Source organism: Bos javanicus, chromosome 12, assembly GCF_032452875.1.
Source record: "Bos javanicus breed banteng chromosome 12, ARS-OSU_banteng_1.0, whole genome shotgun sequence".
Classification (NCBI taxonomy): Eukaryota; Metazoa; Chordata; class Mammalia; order Artiodactyla; family Bovidae; genus Bos; species Bos javanicus.
Window position 1 is genome coordinate 73412255 of NC_083879.1, and position 14969 is coordinate 73427223.

Consider the following 14969-nt stretch of genomic DNA (forward strand, 5'->3'; position numbering starts at 1 on the left):
TGTCATTGAGGGTTTTACTTGAAAGGCTGACAAAACAAAGAGAGTTCCAAACCCTAACAGACCATTTAGTTAAAATATTACTTTTTTGGGGGAAATAAAAGTACAGATAGTACCACAAAGTATAAAAAAATGCAAAAAACAGTTTCTATGAATGTGTTGACTATCGATAATGTCACTGTTAAGAATATAACTAGTTTTGAGGTATTTTCTAATGCGGAAAGGGCATTTTAAAAAAGTAAAAAAGAAAAAAAACTACAGACACATATGAATTCAGGATTGATTCAATCTATTCTATTCATAGTCTGATAAATTAACTGATATTTAAAATGGCTACATTTTATTCATAAAATATCCAAGGTTAAGGGTATGCTGCAGAAATAGTATTTTAAGTTCTAAAACATGCTTACAGAGGCCAAAAGCTGCATATGGTAAAAGTACTTCTGGAAAATGTAGTTAATATGGGCAAACTATATTCTTATTAACTCTAAACTTACTTCTAGATGAAACATAAGCTGTCTACTCTTAAAATTTCACTGATTTCCACCAATTCCATTTTAAGGATACAGAACTTTATAGTGAAACACTTCCAACAGGACAATGTACATAAGAAAGATATTTTTTTTTAAAGTTTAAATGCAAACTAAACCCTGCTATTAGTTTAAAAAAAAAATTCACTTAAAAATTAGTTGAAAAAAATACACCTAAACACTAGAGCACTGTTCTGAAGAAAAAACTTTTTATGACTTCAGTGACACATTATTTTTAAGCAGCAGCAGCAGCATTCTTAAACACCTTTATATGCTTCAAAATACTGTTGACAATTTGTGTGTGATTTTTTTTTAACACTGCATTAGGTGCCATTAAAGAGACTCTTGTTCTCTGAGAGCCGGTTTCCTTGTTATTGCAGGAGATACTGTCAGGCAGGACAATTATAGTTGTGTGTAGGCAGTGCTGAAATACCATGATACCAAATACTGCTGAAGTCTGGACGGACCTCCTGACGCACGGGGTGACAGTTACACGTCTGAAGAGTCACTCCATTCAGTCACGGTTACTAAGCTGCTTTTCAGTGTACTGGACTCATCCTGAGGTCCTGTGTGGGAGACAGGGAGGGAGGGAGAGGAGGCCCCCGTGATTAAACGAGCACATTGTCCAGCCAGTAAAAGCTCCATAACTTCACACTGTAATTCGTCACTCGGGCCCGTCGGCTTGCCAACCCCACCCCCAGCTCCCACAGGCTGGGGCAGGACGCTGTGGACCATCCCACCACCGCGGTACGGCCATGTCTTTAGGTCAGCCTCACAGGGCCCTCGTAGCAAAGCTTCCACCCGGCCCCCACCTCCTGGCATTCAGCACAGCGCCTGGAGGTGGGCAGCCATTAAGAGAGGAGAATAAAATTAACAAGCCAGGGAGAGACTAAATGCTAAAAATATGTTCTCTAGCATAGATGAGCTTAAAGGTGAAGTTAGATCAAAAGTGCCTTGAGCCACTGAAACAGAGTACAGAGAATTCCACTTGAGCATAAGTAGGGATGTTTTCTTTGAGGGGCGTGGGGTCATGGCACCGGCAGGAGGAAATGTACTCAGCGCATTCTGAGTGTCCCGAGTCCTTCCACAGTCATTGTAGCGTAAACGCGTCTTTTGCTTTTTCAATGATGAGGATGGATGCTGAGACATAGCACAGAAAACTTATGATGGTGACAGAACAGGTCAGTGTTAACACCTGACACATTGGTGGAGAGAAGAGATCAAGTGAAGACAGAGGCAGCAATGGTTCATCTTAGAAACGCGGGGGGCGGGGTACAAGATCCTGCTATAAACAGACCAAGAGATGTGCATGTATTCATTTAAAATTATAGATGGGGGAACGAAAGTACCGAAGAGGGGGCATGAGAGGTGCAGGCAGTGGAGAAGGAGCCAAATCTTCATCTGTCTTATCAGCACCTAGAAAGTTCACGTCTAAAATCGATAAGTCTAGAAGCAAGTCTTGGAGAAGGCAATGGCAACCCACTCCAGTACTCTTGCCTGGAAAATCCCATGGACGGAGGAGCCTGGTGGGCTGCAGTCCATGGGGTCGCTAAGAGTCAGACACGACTGAGCGACTTCACTTTCACTTTTCACTTTCATGCACTGGAGAAGGAAATGGCAACCCATTCCAGTGTTCTTGCCTGGAGAATCCCAGGGATAGGGGAGCCTGGTGGGCTGCCATCTCTGAGGTCGCACAGAGTCGGGCACGACTGAAGCAACTTAGCAGCAGCAGCAGCAGAAACAAGTCTGAGCCCGTTACTTGCAGGGATGTAAGGATGGCTGGGAGGAGGCGCTGTGGGTATGTAGGGGGCAGGAGGGGTTGGGGGGATGTGGAAAAGAACTTCTCTGATTTAAAAAAATACAAATTATATTTTCTGATTTTAAAGATTAAATGTGTTGAGAGGTTAAGTGAGTGGACTTATTATCCAGACTCTAGCCTGGGTGGATAGGATCAATGGCAGTAAACAGTTTCCCTGGTCCTTCATTCCACTGGCTACAATGTTCCAAGAAGAATCTTCCTTGGAAGAAAATAACAATATTTAACACACAGATGAATACAGGAAGATAGTCATGAAAAAAGTGGCCTCATTTAGGTATGTATCAGAAATGTAAATTTCTAGGAGGCATCTACGAGAAGAGTATTTGTAGGGCCACTTTCAAAAATAGATATTTAAAAATTTTAAAGACAAAAGATTAGAAACTGAAATTAAAATTTAGAAAATTAGTAAATAGATACTAAATCAGTAAGTTGTTCACATTCAGTCCTTATTAAAATAATGTTTTTTACGTCGCTCAGTCGTGTCCAACGTTTTTGTGACCCCACAGACTGTAGCCTGCCAGGCTCCTCTGTCCATGGGATTTCCCAGGCAAAAATACTGGAGTGGGTTACTATTTCCTTCTCCAGGGGATATTTCTGACACAGGGATCAAACCCACATCTCCTGCTTGGCAGGCAGATTCTTTTCCGCTGAGCCACCAGGGAAGCCCGTTAGGGTAGTCTGGTATTTATAAAGGCTTCCGGTAGACACCAAAACTGCAAACCTTCTCCCTTTGGTCCTTTTGGGTTAGCTGCAACCCAGGCATTTGGCACTTGAGTAGAATTTGACTCAATCTTCACAGGTGGAGGAGGTTCCTTCTGTTCTCGCCCAGCTTTTCTCCCTATAGATCTGTCTTCCTCTAAGGATGATATGTCCCAGTCATCATCGTCCACATCTGTACACTAAAAAAAAAAAAGCGGAGAAAAATGAATGTTCCCTAAAGAAACCGTGTGTGTTAGAGCCCCTCAAACAGACTGGGCCACTGACGCTAAATGGTAAGAAGTTGGGAGCCTCAGAGTGTCTCTCATCTGGTCATCTCTGAGGGCGATGAAATGGGTTTGGAAATCTGTGCTTCGAAAGCAGAGGGAACCACATCTTTTTGTCTGTTGTCATGGAAATGTATGTTTCCTATGCAGCAATCGTGAATTTAGAAAATTCCAGAAACTACGTTGTAAAGTCAAGTCAGGATGCTCCCCAAGGAGCAGTAAGACCAGCTCTGGGGCTCTTACCTCTGTGATGCTAAGACATTTAACTGCAGGAGACGTCACACGAGGGCCCTGCAAAAGCGGCCCCGATGGGAAGGACTGTGTATTTCTCCAGTGCACCTTCTAAGGAAGACACGGTGGCTCTTGACTGATGTGACTTTTTGTCATTTTGGGCTTGGGTAACACAAATGGCACTAACTTATGAAAGTAGTTGGACAGAATGCTCTGGATTCCACAGATGAGCAGGGAAGAATTAAATCTAATGTAGGTGAAAAATTAAAGAAAGAGCAACTACTACTGGAAGACCCGGTCAACACAGAGAAGCCCACCCAGGTCTCCATCCACAGGAGCACTTCCGGGGCCTGGTGCCAGACCTTGGAGTGTGCCCAAAGTCTCAGGGAGGAGAGCTCGGCTTTGTCCTCCGCTCGGGTCACAGTCTCTCTAAAGCATGTCATGGACTCCAGCTGCCAAGTGGGGGTAAACTCTAAAAAGTCCCTATTTCTCTTCCAGGTCCTATCTTGGTAGCAAAAAGGTTCCTGGACTCATATCTGAAAGCCCAGATTCTATTCAGTCACAAGTTTCTGTGAACAAACTACCTAATATCTACCAGTGTCAAATAATACACATGGCAGGATTCTGAAAACCTGTAAAACCTGATAAGCATAAGATGTATTATTACCAGTTATCCTTTCAGTATCTTTGATTCCCTATGGAAATGCAATACTGAAAACAAGATAAAGTAAAAATCTCTACTGTACTAAATAATTGTATTTGTTTTACATTTCACTACAAAATACAATTATTATGATATATTCATTAAAAGATGAATTTGTGTATGTTTAACAAGTAAAAGTGATTTCACCTTTAGATCTTCTTTTAGTTCTTTTTTGATGAATGCGTCAGCAACATTAATTCCACCAACTGGCTTATTCATATTTCTGTGATTTGAAACCGTCTTTTCAACTTTTCCAGTTAATGTTTTAATGGAGGTTCCTATAGGACCCATAGAAAACAGGTAACGTTTTAAAAATTAGTCTTCAGTTCCAAAATAATCTTACAATGTGAGAGAGTCTGTGTGTTAGTTGCTCAGTTGTGTCCAACTCTGTGTGACCCCATGGACTATAGCCTGCCAGGCTCCTCTGTCCATGGGATTTTCCAGGCAAGAATACTGAAGTGGGTTGCCATTTCCTTCTCCAGAGAGAGTCCAAGCATCACAGATAATGCCTTTTAAAAAATCATGATCCTCTAGACTAGAAGAATAAAACTTTTAGTTTAAATCAAAAAAGGATGTCATTCAGACTCATGATCAGAAACTTTTAATTTCAGTGAGGCAGCCTGTGTGAATGGATATTCATATGGTATTTTCAAAAACAATTATTTTAAAAGTTATATTTTACGTGATTCTAAAAATACATGGTATATACAAATTCTATACAATAAACTAATTACATCTGATATGTTTAAAATATAGAATTTTTAAGTTGCATTAAACAGAGTTTCTTTCTTTCTTTTTTCAATGACCCTTTTGCCTCTTCTCCTTGGCAAATTATCAGCAATCACCAACTTGGACCTCACGTTCCTTTAGAATTGCCCTATTTCCAAAAGGCAGCATGGTGTGTTAGAACAGTTATTCTCAAGGACACACAGTATTAGGGGTTAAATTGTGTCCCAAATGCGTACGTTGACGTCCTTACCCCCATTACCTCAGAAGGTGACCTTATTTAGAGACAGGACCTTTAAAGAGGTAATTAGGTTAAGGTGAGGTCATTAAGGAGGACCCTAATCTAACACAACTGGTGTCCTTGGACAAGAGTGGGAAATTTGGACACAGAGGCACCCAAAGAGACAGTCAACGTGAGTAGACATAGGGAGGAGACAGCCATCTACAAGCCAAGGACAGAGACTCAGAGCAGGTCCTCTCCTCATAGCTCTCAGAAGAATCCAACCTGGCCACCTTGACTGTGGTCTTCCAGCTCCTATGAGGCAGATTCTGTGGTTTAAGCCACACCGTGTACTTCATTACAGCAACCCTGCGTTTGTTACTAATACACCCAGACATTCCCAACCCGTTCCTCTCTCCTTCCACCTGAACATCAACTACTTGCTAAGCCCCTTCCATTTTTCCTCAGGCATCAACAATTTTTAGATTAACCCCATACTTTCTTTCCTTGTGGCTCCGATTGTAAAGAATCTGCCTGCAATGCAGTAGACCCGAGTTGGATCCCTGGGTTGGGAAGATCCCCTTGAGAAGCCAATGACTACTCACTGCAGTATTCTTGCCTGGAGAATTTCAAGGACAGAGGAGCCTGGCAGCCTACAGTCCATGGGGTCGCAGAGTCGGACAAGACTGAGGGACTAGCACTTTCATTTTATGGTCACATCGTTTCCTCGAGAACTTTCTCAGCTCAGATGCCCGGTATGGAGAGCTGAGAACCACTGTCCACAGAAGCATTGTGGTTGATAACCACTGTCCTAAAATCAAAATTTCCAGATGGGTTTTCAGTAAAGGAAAGCTTACCTGTGGGCTTGGGGGAAATATCAGAGTCCTCAATTTCACTTCCCTCGGTCCAGTCAGTGTCGCTTTTGACGACGGCGCTCTTTCCGAAACTACTCTTGTTGCTTTTAGACGACAGCACAGGAAGTACATCTGGGGAAGCGAACGCCTGGACGAGGTCGTCAGCATCCAGCTCCTCCTCGGAACTGAAGGGAGGAGTCCTAAACAAAACAAAGCGCAAACAGGGGGCGCTGTTTCCATGTTTCAGGGTTTACAGACAATATGGAGAAGGCAATGGCACCCCACTCCAGTACTCTTGCCTGGGAAATCCCATGGACGGAGGAGCCTGGTGGGCTGCAGTCCATGGGGTCGCGAAGAGTCGGACACGACTGAGCGACTTCACTTTCACTTTTCACTTTCATTCAGTGAAGGAAATGGCAACCCACTCCAGTGTTCTTGCCTGGAGAATCCCAGGGACGGGGGAGCCTGGTGGGCTGCCGTCTATGGGGTCGCACCGAGTCAGACATGACTGACGTGACTTAGCAGCAGCAGCAGCAGCAGCAGCATGCCCCTTAAAGAGGTCGGAACTTTCTCAAGAGAGCCTAACAAACGCCTGCATGGCCACAGAACAAGATGGCGGCCAGGCCGAGGACTTATTATGCAAAAGGCGGACTGGTCATTTCAAGTTTATATCTGCCAACCACATGCCACATAGCATAAATTTACCAAGGTGAACTGAAGTTAGGACATTACTCCTCTAAACTCAAATTTTGTATTTTTTTAATATTAGTTTTTACACACCTAAGAAACATATTTTAGAGTGGAAAAAAATATTTCTGGGATAAAACTATGCTGTCTTTTAAAATAGTGTCATTTGCAAAGAGTCCACACGACTGAGGACACGCGCAGGCGTGCATGCATGCATTACTTATAGCTTACCTTTATACTGTACCCTACCAAGTACTTTTATATTAATACACACACTCATTTGTAATATCATGTAAATCATCACCCCACTTTAAAGTGAAACAAATTCAGAGCAGTATCCATTCATTTAAAAAATATTCACTGAGCACTTAAATTCCACACAATGTTCAGTTACATTACATCCCATGAAATAAAGCTCTTCCCATGAGATTATTACATGATAAGTGCTTCTAAAGGGTGAGTTATCATTTATAGTGTCTTTATCATATTTATTCTCTCTACTATGGAATTCAATTATCATAAAATTAGTTTTACTCATAATTAATAACAATAATATACCTACAACTTATTGAGTACCCACAAGTGCCAAGCACTGAGGCCAAGTCCTTTTCATATGTTCTCATTTTAATTTGTAGAACTATCCTGTGAAAGAGGAGGCATCATCCCATCTTACAGATAGAACAACTGAGGCTTAAAACAGGTAATCACCTGAGTCAGTGTGACACAGTTAAGGAATGACTGAGATAGGGTTCTCAGTATCCTAAGCGAGCCTAAGAGAGTAAGGTCTAAGGCCGTTAACAACTTCCACAAGAAGCTGGAACACTAAAATTCTATCCAGATACACCATCATGGATCCAGCCACTAAACAGCAACATCACGCATTTAACTTATCACGTTTATCGAAAATTACTAAACTAGGCAGGGGTGGGGGTGGGAAATAACAAACATGACTCAGGTGTGGTCCCACTTGTTAAGGGAGGCCACAAGTGCTACTGACTTAGGACAAAGAAACGAAGGTGTAACAAAGGAATCACAGATTAAATATGATATGTAATAATTATGGCTCTAGTGAACCACAATGAACATACTAATTTACAGTGAAAGGAATGTTCAGTGAAAAGAACTTTTAAAAACTACCTTGCCCTGCTCCCTTGGTACTCACACAATAGTGGAAGACCTCCTGGGAAAATGATCTTCTGTGGCATTTTTCTTAACTCTAAAAGCAAGAGAAAAATATTTCCAGCATGAGCAAATCATGTAATTTAAAATAGAATTCTATGGAATTGGTGATTTTTGCTTTATTAGAGGGTGAGCAGTTATGAGTCTCCCCAAACTGAGAGAAGGGTAGGCATTCCAAGTGTGATTCTCTGTTGGGTCACACATTGCTGTGGGGTAGATGTTTGTGGCCCCCTAATATTCCTGTGTTGAAGCCCTAGCCCTCAGTGTGATGGTATCTGGAGATGGGGTGATTTGGTTTAGATGAGGTCATGAGGATGGGGCCCACACAGAAAGGAATTAGTGCCCCCGTGGGTAAAGGAAGAGAGACCAAGGCTCTCTTGTTCTCCTTGGCATATGAGGACACACTAAGAAGCTGATGAGAGAGTCATTTCCTAGGCAGGTTGATAGGAAATCTAGGGGTCCCCAAGGAGAGAGGGGTCTGGAATTCTTAAGGAGGAAGAAAGGACAAACTTTTCACAGTCTTTGTAGACCAGGACCTGGGGACTGGAGTTGATGAAAATGAGAGGGTAACAGGCAGGAAGGCCAGGGGTCTCCAAATGGAGGAAATAGCCTGCAAGTGTCAGACATTTTTATCTCTCTTAAGCGGCAGGAGGAAACAAACTAGCAATATTTTTTTCTTCTCTATACAAATTTAAAGGGAGGTTTCTCTTAAAATACTGTGTTGCCATAATGACACCTGGTTTCACCTGAAGTTAGCTATTCTTGAGGCTAGAGATAACCAATGCCTTTTTCTTATGGAAATGTTTGTCTTAAGCTATGCTAATGTACTATGTCTTTACCCCAAACTCTGTCTCCAAGTCGGTTCCGCCTCTTGGCCCAGAACCTACTTGACAAACCAGTATGTTATACTCAGATATTGTTCCCCTAATCTATGTAAATGAAACTATTTGTATGGTGATCTGCCCTTCTTCAAGATTCAAGTTAATCATTTTATGGCCCAGGATAAACCATTTGGTGCCAAGATTATCCCAAAATGCATCTTATGGGTGAGGGGTCTGGTGCCATTCTGAATTTTAAGACATTCCTTTCTTTCATTAACAGACTGCTAGTGACTATATAACATCCAGCTGAAGACTAGCAGGGGGGTACTCTTTCTGCCCCCTTCTGATGCCTATGTCAGAAGCTTTCTCTATCTCCTTTATACTTTAATAAACCTTTATTACACAAAAGCTCTGAGCGATCAAGCCTCGTCTCTGGCCCCGGATTGAATTCTTCTCCTCCGGGGGCCAAGAATCCCGGTATATTCGCGTGATTCAACAACAACCTTTCACTGACCATCTGTAAGTCCTGGGAGAGAAGCCTCCCAGAACCTGACTATGTTGGCTGGCACCCTGATCTCAGAGTTCCACCCTCCAGAAGTGTTAGAAAATATATTTCTGTTATTTAAGCCACCCAGTCAATAGTATTCTGTTATAGCAGCCCAAGCTGAGACAAATATTTAAAAAAAAAATTAGAGTTGAAAATACTCACTTTGGAACAGATGTTCTATCAGAAAAAACAGGTCTTTGTCTAATCAGCTGTCTGCTTTTGGGAGGAAGGTGAATTGCTTTGGGTAGTTCTCCAGCTGAAAGGGTGTCCATTTGAGAAGCACCATACCTGTCTGGAATAGTAGTGTCATTTGTGAGTCTCCACTGCATGAAAAGCAGAAGAAAATGCTACAATATTGTCTACATTGGCACTGAAACAAACAAGCCCATCTCAAGGGTCTAGAGTCCACACTACAGGAGGTTTTTAATTGTAAAAATACAATCTAAAATGCAACATTTAATGGTTCAAGCAGTAACAGAGTTGCCAATTAAGTGCCAAGGTTTGTGAACCATATAAAATCATGAAACGGTTGCTCTATTAATACTTCCGCAGACATGAAATGGCAGTGGGTGACAGGCTTACCTGTGGACAGCAGTGTTCTCTCTTCAATTTTACAGCTGACCTGATGTTCAAGGAATTCTCGAATTTGCTGAATGTTAGGTATTTGTCTTTCTCGCTCATGTCTTGTTGATTCCACAGTTCTTAGCACTCTATTCAAGTGATCACTTGGAATACCACGTATATCCTGAAGGAACAAAACATTAAGTTAATCAATTATCCTTTGATGTTTTTCATTTCATGGATGTCTGTCTGCATTAAGTGTGCCAATCTTTTGTCCTGACTGCTGCATGTAAGATGGGGATGCCCTGACATATAATACATGGTCCCAGCCCCAAAAGGAGCTCAAGGTGCAACGGGACACATAAGGAGCATGTAAGATTATACATGGCTGGTTAGGGATACTGTGCATTTGGGATCAGGACTAAATGCATGGAAGGCATGTGAGTGACTGATTATGACTGATTAACCAACAATGCAAGATGTGTGATAAAGACTGAATGAGTCTACAAGGGCTGGAGGAATTCAGAGATTCAGGCCATCAGAGGCCTCAGTGGCCCAAGAAGGCTTAAGGTGGAGGCTGGGCTGTGCCCTGAAGGATGGGTGGATGAAACAAGTAAAAAGAAGGGTGGGATCAGATGGGGCACCTTGTGGGGAAGGCAGCCAATGAGGCAGTACCGGTCAAGGTGTCCAGGGGTTAATGCTACAAAGGAACAGGTGAGGAGAGCAGAAAAGGAGACTGATGCCACAATGAAAAACTTCAAGGCTAGTTATGCCACAGGTAAGAGAAAAATCATCAGGCTTTCAATTATGAAAATGCCATAATTTAAGAGGTGACTTGAGAAAATTCTTCAGGATTTGAAAGGTTCTAAGATGAAAATCAGTTAAAGAGTGATTTATTCATTTATTCAATATCAGTGTCACACACACACTCCCATCTCCTCCCCCACCTTTCCCTCAGTCTTCCTCATTCCAGGAAGTGGCCCCACCACCCATCCAGCTGCCCAGGGCAGTAATCTTCATCATCAGATCGACTGCCACCTCCAAGCAGTTTCTCTGACCTCAATTATTCAATCCCTTCTACTTTTCCTTCATTTCACATCCTATAATCATTATGGATCTACCAGCTGTTTGTGTGAGCAGTGTTCAGCGCCTGTCTTCCTATACCCTGATGCTGGATGCAAAGACACAATTCTGTACAAATGTCAATTCTTCCTAAATAATACACAACATTTAAAGCAATTCCAATCAGAATACCAGCAAGGATTATTTTGGAACTGCAGCAGCTGTTTCTAAAGTTCACTGGAAAACAAAATATGAAAGAACTGCCAAGACATTTTTGAAATAAGAGTAATAAAAAGGCATGGCCTATAACAGATACTAAAATACAGGACAAAGGTACTAAAATTAAACCAGTATGGTGTTAGCAAACAAATACCAAAAAATTGAAAGGATAAAATCATTGAACATCCAAAAATAAATCCAAATGTATATAAAGATGTCCTTTATGACTGCTATTTCAAACAAACAAACAAAGGGTGGGTTATTCAACAAAAGATATTGAAACAACTGATCCAACTGGAAATAAATTTAGATCCCCAACTCAGTGTTTCCAAACTTAATTGTTAAAGCCCAGATAGACAAAAAAGTAAACAAAAAACTATGCATTACATTAAAAAAGGGTGTTTTACTGAGGAAACCAGAAGGGAAAGAGACACGTGTACCCCAATATTCATCACAGCACTGTTTATAATAGCCAGGACATGGAAGCAACCTAGATGCCCATCAGCAGATGAATGGATAAGAAAGCTGTGGTACATATACACAATGGAGTATTACTCAGCCATTAAAAAGAATACATTTGGATCAGTTCTAATGAGGTGGATGAAACTGGAGCCTATTATACAGAGTGAAGTAAGCCAGAAAGAAAAACACCAATACAGTATACTAACACATATATATGGAATTTAGAAAGATGGTAACAATAACCCTGTGTACGAGACAGCAAAAGAGACACTGATGTATAGATCAGTCTTATGGACTCTGTGGGAGAGGGAGAGGGTGGGGAGATTTGGGAGAATGGCATTGAAACATGTATAATATCATATATGAAACGAGTCGCCAGTCCAAGTTCGACGCACAATACTGGATGCTTGGGACTGGTGCACTGGGACGACCCAGTATGGGGAGGGAGCAGGGAGGAGGGTTCAGGATAGGGAACACAGGTATACCTGTGGCGGATTCATTTCAATATTTGGCAAAATTAATACAATATTGTAAAGTTTAAAAATAAAATTTAAAAAAAAAGGAAAAATAAAAAAAGGTGTTTTTATATTTATAGGATAAAAGTAAATGTCCCAAATAAAACATATAACCCCAAAACCATATGCAGCTACAACAGGAGCTCTCACACACTCCTAGGGATATGTCAATGTTTACACTTTGGAAAATTATTTGGCTACACCTACTAAAACTAGAAATTTCAATCCTAGATATACATCCAAGAGAAAGGAATGTTCATGTCCACCAAAAAGTACAAGAATGTAAAGCCCAAAAGCCCCAAACTGGAAATCCAAATGGCCCTCAACAGGAGAACAGATAAAATGTAGTGTATTTATACACCACAGTATTATAGTACAAACTATGTAAAATGAAATAATATGAATGAATCTTAAAGAAAAATCATAAGCAAAACAAATGACACAAATACTACACAGTGTAGGATTCCACTCATATGAGGTTTAAGAACAAACAAAACTAAATCTAAATAGCCATTGCCTCTGGTTGGGGAGTATGGAGCAATATCGACTTAGGAAAGCCAGAGTCTTCTAGGATATTGGAAATGAAGGATTTCTTGACCTGGGTGGTAGTTACAGATCATACACACACACACCACATACAGACATACAAATCTGTAAATACACATCTTTGTATACATACATACATTCAGATACACACAAATGTATGCACATATGTAGACACACATATACACATGTATGCATACAGATTCTTGCACCTATATACACCGATCAACATACACAAATACAGCACGTGCATCTGCACACATAAACATGCATGCAGTGCATGTACACAGTGCACACGTGTCCATGTGCACACCACTGCATAAATCACCCACAGATGTATGCATACTTTTGCATTACACATTCATACATGCACATGTAATATGTATACTCATATGCAGAAACAGGAATATATAAATTCAGGTTGTTCAATTAAGTTTGTGTATTTCATGTATGCAACCATTCAATCTGGCAACACCATGAAATACAATTCATTCACCCATTCATTTAATAAGTGCTGCTGATTTTGTAATAGACATAGTTTGGAGCTAACATCAGAATGTAAGCAGCTCTGCAACTGCCTAGAGGCAAATCCTGGCTCCTTCATCACTAACGTGTGACCTGAATCAATGACTTCACCTCTGCAAAATGCAGATGAACTGACTGCCACTTACCTCAGAGATCAATCTCTAGGTTTAAATGAGTTAACACTGGGAAAGCTCTCTGAAAGGTGTCAGGCACACGGTGAATGCCACCAAAGTGTTTAATGAATCATGTCGCATCAGGCTCTGGTCTCCAAATGTAACAGAACTGACATGCCACCTCCTCTTCTCTGATCATTTATTATTTAGAAAACAAAATAAAACTAACCAGTAAATATTCCCAAAGTGGGTGAACTTACTGCATTAATTCCCAAGGTTTCCAGTTTCTCCACCAAACTCTGCTCCAAGACGGTTCTTATTTCCTTAGTGAGGGAAGGGTTATTCTTCAAAGTTTTCCTTATATGTATCTTGTTGTCATATAATTTCTGTTCATTTTCTCTTCCTGAAATAAGGTTTTTATAATGTGTTAAAAGGAATTAAACAAATGTATCAAACCTCTAAGCAGAAAATGGCAAAATACAACTTCTAAACAGCAAGCAAGCATTTATAATGTTTTCGGGTATTTGAATATTTTAGTCATTCAGCACAATATATAATCCATAAGTATTATAGCTGTTAAAATTATCTTAAGCCTGCTTCAAAACTTCAGGATCTTCAAAGACTTTTTCTTGATTACTCAACCAAATTATAGCTAGATAAGTAATGTGAGAAATAAGTCTCTAGGGAAGCAAAATGGGGGAAAAAAAAAGTATTTAAAAGTTTAACGTTTTATCCTAAAATTATTTTTACTACTTCCTAAAGAAATCATCTCTCCTAAATCCAGTTAGAATTTAGGTATCATCTAATGAAGAAAAAGCCTTATTTCTTTTAAATAATTAAGTTTTATGTAATGAATTTAGTGGATGTTAAGTTCACATAAAATTTCAAAATGTGAAGATTATGATCTCTCTCAAAATACTTACCAAAATGAAAAAGAAATTGACAAAAGTCTTAGGAAAAGTATATTTTGCTTAAAACAACCTGAAGTTTGAAACAAAAAATAACAGGACAGAGTCTCTTAATGTGTTCTTCCTTATTCCTTTTATTTCCTTCCAGAAAAAAATGTCTTAAGTTTAAGAAGGTTTGGAGAAAGGGGCAGGACTGTATGACCTTGAACAACCGAGTGCTTATGTCAAAGGAAAATGAAGGCTTAGGAAACAGTTTCAGTGTTGGGCAGTTCAGACCCTTAGTGAACATCACAGGCAGATCTGGAGAAGGTGATGATGGTACTATCGTCACTCTGAAGCCTGTTCTCCTAACAAAAGCATTTCACCCAAAGAAAGTGGCACCAAATGCCACTGCCCAGGTCTGGGGCTACAGGTCCCCACAGAGACCCCATTCTTTCAAGGTCTCACCTGCCTCAGCAGATGGGACTTTTAGGTTCCCATGGCACGTGGATTTGAAGAATATCTTAACAACATGCCTTTTGGTTAAGATGCTTTCTAAACACTAGTTCAATTCCAACAGTAAAGAATATTTCTGTCCCTTATTAACAAATTTCAGGCAAAATTAGCCACATTATTATTGGTCCATTATATAGAAGGGAAAAACCTGCATGATGATGCTTTTCTACACTTTGCTACCATGGCTTGCTAAATCAAAATTATGAAATTTTATATGAGTCTATATGGATAAAAGTCAGACGTAATCTTAAATTTTATATTCTCAGCAT

General features: G+C 40.5%; 1 protein-coding gene across 4 annotated transcripts in view; it reads right to left on the minus strand.

The window, feature by feature from the left end:
- DZIP1 (DAZ interacting zinc finger protein 1) overlaps positions 1–14969 on the minus strand; it is a 51309-nt gene continuing 36340 nt past the window's right edge. For all 4 annotated transcript variants that reach the window (XM_061435228.1, XM_061435229.1, XM_061435231.1 and 1 more), the window contains 8 exons: positions 13558–13700; positions 9880–10042; positions 9460–9589; positions 7913–7966; positions 6067–6263; positions 4411–4541; positions 3068–3245; positions 1–1093 (listed from right to left, as the gene is read on the minus strand). In XM_061435228.1, the coding sequence (XP_061291212.1) occupies positions 1017–1093; positions 3068–3245; positions 4411–4541; positions 6067–6263; positions 7913–7966; positions 9460–9589; positions 9880–10042; positions 13558–13700 (1073 nt within the window). In that variant the 3' untranslated portion in view covers positions 1–1016. The remainder of the gene's footprint in view (positions 1094–3067; positions 3246–4410; positions 4542–6066; positions 6264–7912; positions 7967–9459; positions 9590–9879; positions 10043–13557; positions 13701–14969) is intronic.